Source organism: Elgaria multicarinata, chromosome 1 (assembly GCF_023053635.1).
Source record: "Elgaria multicarinata webbii isolate HBS135686 ecotype San Diego chromosome 1, rElgMul1.1.pri, whole genome shotgun sequence".
NCBI classification, from domain to species: domain Eukaryota; kingdom Metazoa; phylum Chordata; class Lepidosauria; order Squamata; family Anguidae; genus Elgaria; species Elgaria multicarinata.
Window position 1 is genome coordinate 125,809,567 of NC_086171.1, and position 11,782 is coordinate 125,821,348.

General features: G+C 40.9%; 1 protein-coding gene across 2 annotated transcripts in view; it reads right to left on the reverse strand.

Moving 5' to 3' along the window:
- The window catches only part of FRRS1 (ferric chelate reductase 1), a 30,576-nt gene extending 21,732 nt beyond the window's left edge, over window positions 1-8,844 (reverse strand). The window contains exons 1-2 of one of the 2 annotated variants that reach the window (XM_063136236.1): window positions 8,755-8,844; window positions 209-404 (exon numbers count right to left, since the gene is read on the reverse strand). In XM_063136236.1, coding sequence (XP_062992306.1) covers window positions 209-404 — 196 coding nt within the window. In that variant the 5' untranslated portion in view covers window positions 8,755-8,844. Of the gene's footprint in view, window positions 1-208; window positions 405-8,749 lie in introns of both variants that reach the window. The other variant, XM_063136245.1, reaches the window with a different exon arrangement.
- Between the last annotated feature and the right edge of the window lie 2,938 nt (window positions 8,845-11,782).

Here is an 11,782-nt window from a genome sequence, read left to right on the forward strand (position 1 = left end):
ACTACTGAGTGTTGTATGAATCCAGGCATTATGAGGTAGTACTTGGTAAGTGGCAAGGGGACCTGCATGCCCTTACCAGAAGGAGACATGGCAGCAGCCAAGGTAGGGATTGGTTCTCTTAGCACTGCACAGATAAGTAACAATACAACTCAAGTAACAATACAGTAAGATTCCTGGTCACAGATGGTAAAAGACAAAAAGATGGTACCTTTCACATGATCGCCTGGTTTAAACTCTGTCATATTTACTTTAATGGTGTGCTTAGGAAATTTTTGAGATGAGTGTCCATGGAGAGGCATCATACTACTGCAGGCTTCTTTTACTTTTCCATTTGGGTAACCAGCTGATAGCTCAGAATGGCAGGCGAGTACCCAAACAAGAAAAACTATTCCAGAAGATTTCATCTACCAAAAAGAACAGTGAATATCTCAGAGTTAATATAGTTCTAAATGTTTCTGAAAATAGTAGACTTGTACGCTCTCTAAAGTTTTATAGAGTTTTCTACACAAGCCTCAGGAGTAGGCTTGTGTAGAAAATGCAAGGCCTCTTAACCTCTTCCCCTCTTTTATAGTAGGGTGCTCCACTACTAGGAGGAGGGCTTTCTCCGCTGTAGCACCCCAGTTGTGGAACGAGCTCCCCAGAGAGGTCCGCCTGGCGCCTACACTGTACTGCTTTCGTCGCCAGCTGAAGACCTTTTTATTCACTCAGTATTTTAACACTTAATTTTAACTTAAATTTAAATTTTACTGTTTTAACTCTGTATTTTAATCTTATATCAACTTTGCTGTGTGGTTTTATCCTGGTTGCACTTTTTATACTGTATTTCGTAATTGTGTTTTAACCTGTTGGGTGTTTTATTGTGGTTTTAATTTTTGTGAACTGCCCAGAGAGCTTCGGCTATTGGGCGGTATAAAAATGTAATAAATAAATAAATAAATAGTTAGATTGTCAGATCTTTTCCCACAGACCTCTACTATATCTTTATGTCCTCCGAAGCAACTATTGAATCTCCTTCCCCTTTCCTCCAGTTATTTGTGACATTTTTGCCTAGTTATTAATTTATGGCATTTTATTCCAGCCTTCCTCCAAGAAACTCAGTGTAGCTAACGTGTTTCTCTTCCTCATGATTTTACCCTTCCAACAACCCAGTGAGGTAGGCTGGGCCAAGGGATAGTGACTGGCCCAAGGTCAACAAGTAAGCTTTGTTGCGGAGTGTGAATTTGAACTGGTTCTTTTAGAGTGGTTAAGGAGTTTGGGCCTCAAACTAGCTCTGGTTCCTTTCTCACCTTCCTCCCACACTCAGTGTGGACAAGAACAGAAACTTGCAATTCTCTAACCTCCTGTTCTAAATGTGGGACATGAGGAATAGTGGCCACATTTTCTTTGAGTGCCTATTATATACTTCTAAGCTATATAGATACTGCTATTAGGCAACACCCTGACAATCCTACTTGTTTTATCCTGTCAAGGAGCTATAGCCCAATGGAAGAACTGGTCCCGTTCCTGTTTCAATATCATTTAAAGATAATCCATTATGACCCAGATTAAATATTCAGAAACTAGAACTGGTCCCGTTCCCGTTCCTGTTTCAATATCATTTAAAGATAATCCATTATGACCCAGATTAAATATTCAGAAACTATGTCAAGCAACTTGAAGCTTAGAACTAGTGAGAATGTATTCTAATGAGTGATGCAACCACTATTGAAAGTTACTTTTTCAAAGCTTGGACAAGTTTTTAAAACAACCATTTGTTTACTCAGGTTGCACAGCACCACAGCATTATTAGAGGCATGATTTTACTTGCAATGCCGTTGTAGCACTGCTTCAAACTGGAACAGTGGGTTTTACCATTAAATGATCTTTCAATGCAGGTTACAACCTTCCAAGTTTTGAATGCAATTTTCTCTCTCTACCTCCACCCCTTCCCCCACTGGTATTTATGCTTAGAGGCTGAATGGGCTAAAAGCATCACCTACAAGCCCCTAGCCCTTGTCAGAGCTGTTGCAAAGGCATGGATTGTTAACACATTCCAAATACTGAGCAACAGTACCAGACACTTTTGTACAAAAGAGGGCCCACACTCCTGGCAAGAAAAAGGCAGAACCAAAGCACAGGAATAAGAAGTGTGTTGTTTTGGCAGAATAAGGCAGGAGTGGTAACAGGGCTGGCCCTACTGTTAGGCAGAGTGAGGCAGTTGCCTCTGGCAATAAATGCTGGGAGGAGGCAGTAAGGTGTTGGAGAAGAGAAATGAGAGCTATGCGTCCTGCCCTGCATCCCCTAAGCTAGCCTACTACCCTCAGGTGAGGTGGAGGATGGTGCCCCATCTCCCGTGTTGAAGCTTCAAATGCCAATCCTGTATGCTTTTGTACATGAGTTGGGAGAGGCCACCATCTTGTTCTTCACCACAGGCAGCTAAATTTCTTGGGCTGGCCTTGGCTGTTAAGCAGATACCAAAGCTTAGAACTGGGGAGCTCAATGGGGGAAAGGACCTGAGGTAGAAAAACGAAGAATAAGAAGCCCAGAAGCAAGAGAGCATGGGAACAGAACCACCCCAACTGGCAGGCTGAGAAACAGGGAGAGCTTTTCAGAGTATATCCTTTGCTCCCACACTCATGATTGCAGCCACCCCAGCCCATGTAATGGGGCAAACATTTATTCAGTTTAGAAGTTAAGTACTGCAGTCTTTGCTTGCATTCAGGACCTAATGGAAGGTGGAATGTTTATCATGCTATTGCCCTGCCTCATTCACAGAATTTTATAGGGAGTCCAGATGATGTTTCATTTACTGCCCACTTTTCATTTTAAAATAATCTCTAAATGGGGTACAACTAATAAATAACAATAAAAACATACTGTATCAACCAAAAATAACCAATAAGAGAATAGAAACACAGATAAATAACAATTCACACAATGCAGCAAAATAAATTCAATCAAAAGCCTGGGTGCACAAAAAGGTCTTTAGTTGGCATCGAAAGCTTGTAAGACTTCTTCCACTCACAGCCCCCTTATTTATTTATTTATTTATTTATTTATTACATTTTTATACTGCCCAATAGCCGAAGCTCTCTGGGTGGTTCACAAAAATTAAAACCATAATAAAGCAACCAACAGTCTAAAAACACAAATACAAAATACAGTATAAAAAGCACAACCAGGATAAAACCACGCAGCAAAAATTGATATAAGATTAAAATACAGAGTTAGAACAGTAAAATTTAAATTTAAGTTAAAATTAAGTGTTAAAATACTGAGAGAATAAAAAGGTCTTCAGCTGGCGACGAAAGGAGTACAATATAGGTGCCAGGCGGACCTCTCTGGGAAGCTCATTCCACAGCCGGGGTGCCACAGCGGAGAAAGCCCTTTATCATCCCTTCTACCATCTCTTTACTTGTGGTAGAAAATCCACTAAGGAGAAAAAGATGACATAGCTGCAGAATGCCCTGCATCTGGAAGCACTCCTGGTCTACAGCCTCAAACTCAAGTAGCAGACTTGCATTATCTGGAAAAAGTTACCACTCTGGTCTCATCATTCTACTCATCGAGCGGAATTTAGAAATACCGGTTCAAACCTGAGGAAACAGAGACATGATCAGCCAGGATCTTTGGTTCATTGGCATCAAGGAGAGAGTAGAATTGTTTTACAAACACATATTATGGAGAAGAGTTTTGACAGCTAAAACAAACCTTATCTTTAAAGATTAGGCTCTTGCACTGGTGAGGTTCCTCCCAAACAGGCATATGGAGATCTTGATAAAGGCAAAACACCATTTCACAAGCAAACTGAAAGCCTACTTGCCATAAGAGAGAACTAGCAAGAAGAAAGACCGTTTGCTGTTTTGGTATCCTGAATTGACAGTGTTTATCTTGGAGTTCTTTGTCTGAATTAACACTTTATAACCATCTAAAGTTAACATTGGGTATTGAAGTGTAGTCAACTCAAGAGCTCTCTAGATAACCAAGCATTTGTTTACATTCTGTGTTGAATTCATTTCTCTCATATTAGCAGTCTTAATGGAAGACCACAGTGTTCTGTGCCTACAAACACTAATATGAGGTGCTCTGAAATTGCCAGAGTGAAATAACCTCCACTTTGGCCATGGTTGTTGCTGGCCATGAACTAATTCCCTTCCAAGGCACAAGTAATTCATGTGTCCTCTACTGGCCTTGAATTCATTTTCAGGCCCAGTTCAAAATGCTGGTTTTGAACTATAAAGCTGTACATGGCTTAGAACCGAACGAAATACCTCTTCCCATCTTTACCTACCCATGCATTAAAGTAATCTATGGAGGCCCTCAATCTGAAGGTCGGAGGGCAGCCATGAGACAGAGGGCCTTTTTTGGTGGCAGGCCCCTGGTTATGAAATGTTCTTCCTAGGGAAATTACCTGGAACCCACTTAGTGGCCTTTTCTGTTCTTCTGTCCTTTAAGACCTTTTAAGATCTGGTTGATTAGGCCAGATCTACACTACTGCTTTAAAGCGCTTTATAACAGTTTTATAGCGCTTTAAAGCAGTAGCGTAGATCCTGCCTTAGTCCCTGTCACTGATGGCAATTTTAGCTTCTGCATTGGCTGGTTGTTTTTAGCCCCTGCAATTTGTATTGTATTTTTATTGTTGATATTGTTTATGGGGGGGGGTTCAAGTTTTACTGTGTTATTCTTATGTTTTCGTCAATTTTGTACAATGCCTAGAGAACTTGTTTAGGAGGCATCTAATAAGATGAATAAATAAATAAACCATTCTTTGAATACAGATGCAAATAATTAAGCTCTTCACAAATGAAGAGTTTTAAATAAATGACCTTAAAATTTTCCTTGAAAAGATTTAAAGAAACAGGACATGACTCACTGATCTATGACAAAACATCAGTGTGGAAGAACTGAGTTATTTGGAAGACAATGCTGGGAATTCCCCATGCAAGGGAGTTAGCTAATTAACATAACAGTCACAATGAGTTTTGAAGGAACATTAAGAGATACCATAGGCTTAGATTAAAAAAATACCAGTTTAGAGGTAGAAGGGAAAAGCTTTATATTACTACTGGATGTCTAATTCGTTTTATTTTTTAAAGTTTCTATACTGCTCCTTCATCACTAAAGGCAATCAAGATAGAAATATAAATAAACTTTGGGAGGCAGGAGAAAGGGGCTGGAAAAATGCTTCTTTTTAAAGGACCCCAATTTTCAAAATGGCACAGGTAGATACATCGAGGTCCCACTCAGACAACTAGTACAGTCACCTTTCCAATAACAAAGGCCCTGCAACAGCCATGCTAGTTGAGGGAAGGTGCAGCTTCAGCAGTTACAAGTAAAGGTATAATTGCTTTTAGAACATCAATAGCCACACCCCAGAAGGACTTGCTCAACACTGCTTGGCTGTTCTATTCCCTACTCTAAAGTCCTCCTGGGAGAATAGCGGTGTCAGTGACAGCTCTGTGACATAGTTTAATTATTGGGTGTGTATGGAAGAAGACTCAAATATTGCTTTAGTCCGAAATATTAAGGCTTTAATCTTAAACACAACTCCTAGGAAGCAAACTTAATGTGGTGTATTTCCAAGTGAACAGACATGGGATTCCACTGCACAATAATCAGCTTCCTCCTAAAAGTCAAATCCTTTCATATATATAACCACACTGACTTATTAGGATATTTCAGTGTCATTGTTTGCAGGATCAGGGTAAAGAATCAAGTCAGAAATGTAAATAAGACTACACATGACTAAAGTGCCATTTTAAAAGCGGTTATATATTAAGAGTTAATGCTACTAAGAAGCCAGACTATTAGGTTATTGCTACACAAGATGACTAGTTTGGACTTTGTAAGTTGAATCACAGAAAGGAGTTTAACAGCTGATAAGACTAAGTTGAAACCAGCAAGGGACAGATTAACTAGATCCAGCCTTCTAGAGGGAAAAGCTGAACTGCACTGCACTAGAAACTATTGATAGAAGTACACCCAGCAAAAACACTGGAGTCGCTTTGTGTTCAGATTCAGCCTTTCAAGTCATGATTTATTCAGACCAAACTATTAAGTGACCTTTAGGTCATAGGGTAGTATCCAACTTTGCCTTTCTGTTAGCACAAATGATGTTGCGCTAGTGGAAACTAGTTTCTGAACTATGCACAAGAGAAGAATCCAATTGAAGTTTGTTTGCACAAGCGGTTGCGTATTATGCTTGCGCAACCAAATGTGCATACCTCTTGTGGAACCCATGGAGAATATTCCTGTTGCACAACCAGTTGTGCTAGCATAACGGGCAATTGCTTCTGCAGTGGAAAGATTTAGCAAAGCTCTATTAGCGCTATTTGGGTTTACAGAATGACACTGCTGGATATTGCCCATAGTAACTAACAAATGCAAGGTTATCAATAAAAGGCTGTATCTTCACCCATCACAGTACTACAAATCTGGGAAGATCTCATTGAATGTCACAACACATCAATACGTTTATGTCTTAAAGTACAACACTGTATCATGATTCATTTTTCAATGACCTTCTACAAGAACTTCTGTTTAAGAAACTTCCTACATTTCAGTTGCTATTTTAGAAAGGTTTGGAAAAGTTGTCACCACAAAGTTGGACAGTTTACACTTCTGGAGATCTAGCTACAGTAACTTGGGGGAATTAAATTATTTTAAAGTTCTGTTTTTTTAGCATTCTAGAGTCAATTTGAAAGTTAAGCTGCTTAAGGGAAGAGAGCCAACCCATGTGAATATTGTAGGTTTGGGACAAACCAAATGACTTCATGCAGTACCTAATTTATAACATTCATTGGCACAGATCTTGTGATTGTCATAAACACTTTTTAAAAGTGAGATTAACACTACTAGCAATATGCTCTGATTGCTGGGATAAATAGGATAATACCTCCCTTCTGCCCAATGTCTGAGTTCAGAGGGGCATTCCAGCTTCTGGTAGAGAGAGGGGGCTGGAAGAGGAGGCTCTTATGAATGACTGTGTATGATTAGTCCCATGGAGTGCAAGAGCAACAGTGTTGTGGCTCAGTATTAAGTCATTAGGAAGAACTTCCTAACCGTGGAAAAAGCTTGCTAACAGGAAAATTAGCTGCTTGAGAGACAGCAACATCTCACTATCAGATGTACGTTAGACTGGCACTATTCTGAGATGCTTTTGCTATAGGCAAAGCCACTTTAGGATCTGTGTGCATTGGGTCCCTGTCAAGTCTATGACCCTGTCATTGCCTTCCAATTTGGGCCAAAATCAGCTAATGAACACAGGAAGGTGCCTTCTACTGAGTCAAACCATCCATTGTTGACACTGACTGGCGGTGGCTCTCCAAGGTTTCAGACAGGGTTTTTACCAGCCCTACCTGGAGATGTGGGGATTGAACCTAGAACCTTCTGCATGCAAAGCAGGTGCTCTACCAATGACTCTACCCCACAAGGACATTGTCCCAACACTCCAGGATATTGGGCCAGGCAGCAGTGGAAACCCAGGGCAGGAAGGCAGGTGAGCTTCTCAGAGAGAGAGAGAGAAAAGAATGGAACAGAAAAACAGAAGACAAGCCTGTTTGAAGCCTTTAGAAGGCTTTAGTGTGCACCTGAGATTTATAAGATTTATCGTTTCATAAGCACATTCAAACTCAAGCAGTTTGAATAGAACAGGAGTGGGCAGAAGGTAGTTTGGGATCTACCAATGGACTACTGGAGGATTTTAAGTAGATCAGTAATGACTTCTTAATTCCCAATTGCTTAACAATAGCCACAATAAAACTCCCTCCCCCACCCTAAAAGTTAGAATCCCATCTGTAGTAATTCAGATACAGATTTTTTCCTTTTACTTTTATGCTGCCCGTCCCTATTCTCTTCTTAAACTGGTTTCCTACTTATCTCTAAAAATTTAATATTTAGACGTCTTCTCTCAGATCTTCAAAATAAGAAGACTTTATGTACAATTCATCAAGGGTATGCTTGCCAATCTTATACAGGGCAGTCAATTACTTTGGGACCTTTTTCAATAGAAAGGAATATATTAACAATAATTATAGCTTTAATGTGCTTGTTTTCATACTATATTCCATGAATTCCTGGGGTGTCTCCAAAAGGCAGACAACCCTGAGTGTTTACTCACCTTTCCTGATCTTGGCTTGAAACACGCAGCTCCAGGAGAATGGTGGGTTGTGTTGCAAGGTTCAGCCTTCGTTCACAAAGTAATAGAGAGGCCCAACAAGCCTAGCCAACGTCTTGCATAAACCAAGTACTCACTCTAAAACACAGGCCAGAATCCCCCCCCCCCAAAGCACAGGAGTTTCTTGATTTGCCTGTCAATGTAGGTAAGCCTTGTTGAAGACTGGAAATTTGGAAGACACTTCTCTAATGAATGCATATTTTCCCACTCCCACTATAAAGCCCCCTTTCCTTAATAAGGTATTCTCACCTGTCACTTTGGTTCTTTGGAGCACTAGCACAAACAAGAAATAGCGGCAGCAGCAAATATATATACCCACTGAATCTAATCAAGTGAGAGCATCTGTATTTACATCACCAAACTGTCCTAATGCTCCTTGCAGACCAAGTTTTATGAAGCTATTTTAACAGCTCTACCTTTTTGGAAATGAACACATGAGTACCTTTGGTACAGTAAAGGCTATCTAGTACAAGTCCGGGGTCCTCTTTTAAGCATCCCATTGTATTTTTTAAAACACACACACACCTCCAACGTATCAAACAAAATACGCACGTGCACCCTCTAAATGCTCAGGTTTAACCACTTGTTCCTTACCTTACCGAACACTGCTCATGAAGCCTAAAGGTAACTGCTAAACTCTGTGACAGGCAAACAATTTAAAAAATCACCACGCTTTGCATATATAGACTACAATCATACGCAGTCCTATCTGTACGCTAATATATATGAGCGGCTTCCTGCTTTTCTCACAAGCTGCATCCCATCCCAGATGTGGGCGGAGCCAAGCAACCCTAGCAAGAAAGCAAACGCCTTTGAAGAAGCTTCAGGGAAGAAGTTGTTTCTGCGGCGGGAGGGGGAAGGCGTGGGGCTAGGAGGACAGCAGCCTTTAAAGCACGTCGATCCTGTGTTACTCGAAAGCAAGCCCTATTGAGCTCAATGAGAGTACTAAATCTCTAGTAAAGGAATACAGAACGGCCATTGAAATACATAAATTCCTAAGGCAGACATGCTCGTATCCACATCTATATATACACCTACCTGGCTGGGAGTAAAGCCCCTTTGAACTAGGTGGGATTTTCTCTCCGGAAAACTTGCACAGGAGCGGGCTGAGAGCTGTAATGATATCCACATTCTCCTGAAAATAAACCCCTGTGATGTGCTTACTTCTGAGTAAATATGTGTAGGACTCAGTGTGCAGCACCGCTGCTGCATTCCTATGTCCACTTACTCTACGGAGGAATTCCCACTGTAGCTCTGTAGGGCCAACTTCCCAATGAGATCAGGCTGCAGTCTGACTTTTAGATCATATGATTTTGAGACCACATGTTCTCTCCCCAAGAACAATTATCCCCACCTTGTTATAAAATTTGGCCAGCTATCTTTTACCAAGATAATAAAACTGATGATCCTATGTTCACTAACTGCTAAATCTCTTTGAAATCAATGAGACACTCACAAGTATATTTGCTTAGGATCAATTTGTTTACTTGTCCACCAGGACCACCACCACACCCTCCCCACAAAATCCCACGTTCCTCCAAGACAGAAAATCTGAATAATTTAAGAACTAAATTAATAATCCCTTCAAGTCCAGTATCAGTAAAGATTCAACAACTGCAGAATTTGTACTTACTTCATAGTATTTACAGAATAAGAGTTAAGGCAAATAACTTGTTAAACTTTACCTAGGTTTACAATAACCCTTTCTGCAATCATTTCGAGTCAACACAACAGCGGCAGGTAAGTAACACTGTTATGCAGCCCTATGCAAGTCCACAAGTCCCAATGTTGCAGATGTCTTTGGCACTGCATTGCATAAGGTACAAGTAAACCACTGGGCACAGGTTTGATGTATGCATCCTAAGAACACAGTAGGAAGAGTAGGCAGACACATATACAATTTTCTGCATGAATTCCCGTAAGGTGGCTGTACTTGCAATCTGGATAACAAAAGAGAAATAGTGCTATGGTTAGTGGGACTGTGCTATACAATATTGCTGGGGGCACTATCTGGATATGGTACCTGTCAGACTGGCCCTGCCAGGCCCAAATCTCAGTGATTGCCGATAGCTGGTAAAATACTAGACAAGGTACATTGCTGTGGGTGTGTGGTGGTGGTGGTCCTTGCCCAGCATATCATGACAATTTTGTGATGCAGATAAGAAAAATATTAGATTCACACAGCTGGCATTGGACTAAGTTTGCATTGCCCTAAGTTGTGCCATATTGATGGAACCATATTTGCACTGCCCTAATGTCAGGCAAATTATTTATTGGGATTTACACACACACACACATTCCAAAGGCTCAGGAAAGATAAAAGAAGCACATAGCCCCCTCAGCAAACAGAATACATACAATCCCATCATATGAAAAGTGCCCCACCTTCTGCCACCTTGGTCCTGAACCCCAAAAGCTACACAAAACAAGTAGAACTAATAACACTGCTGAAAGATGCTCAGGAACAAGCTTTGATTATAATTAATAACTTCTTTTAATTACAAGTAAAGCATTCTACATTTTAAGATAATACAAATCAGCACTTGCTTAAAGCAGAACACATTTAGAACTGCACCATAATAAATATTTTGCTACATGCTGCCCTTTTCCCAAGTGATGAGAAATTCTTGGGAGAACAATGCAGAGTAGAGATAGGCGACCTCTTCACCCCCAAGGACACATCCAGCAGTGGGTGGCCTCTGGGACCAGCAATGTCTGGGACTGGCAATGAGCAGGACCTGAGGTCCACCTCACCCCCCCTTCTCTCTCGCACACACTCACACACAAGTTTCGTACCATTTACTGTTTCTCATAAACAGACACACACACAAAATCCAATGCCCAGTTGATTCACACTAGAAACAGCTGAGGAGTGCCTGATCCTCAGCTGTTTCTAGCACTAATCAGCTGAGCAGCAGCAGGAGGGGAACTTCAACTCCCATCAGCCCTTGCCAGCATAATCAATGGTCAGGGATGCTGGGTTTTGTAGTGCACAACATCTGGAGGGGAAAACTGTCCATTTCTTCACTCCTCTGTTTAAGATCTATAGCTTGACATCACACATGTGCAAGTTTGGAAAAAAAATAGAACTGCAAGTCTTGTAGGACTTGTCTTGGGTTTAGATCAATTGATGGCCAATGAAGAAGGAGAGTTTACAACAGTTTCCAACCCTTTTGTCTTTCTAGAGGATGAGTCCAAATAGCTACTAGTTGTAATGGTTATGTTGCTACCTTCAGGATCAGAAGAAATAAGCCTTTGAATACTGGTTGCTGGAGTACAATAGCAGAAGAGATATCCCACTGGTGGGCTTCCTAGAGGCATCTAGTTGAACACTGCAGGACAGTATACTGGTCTGCTCATCCAGGACTCTTATGTTCAATGACATAGCCTCCAGATGTTTTGGACTCCAAACCCCTTCAGGCCAAGCCAGCATAGCTAATGGTCAGGAATTCTGAGAATTGTCATCCAAAACATCTAGAAGTCACCAGGCTGGGGAAAGTTTACAGAACTATTTGCCAAGAGTATTGCTTGTTATATTGCTGGAAGTCTCCATATCTTTGCTTTATATTTCTGGTGGTTTTTGACGGAGGTGTGGAAACCCACAAAGTCATAAGGCCATCCATTGTT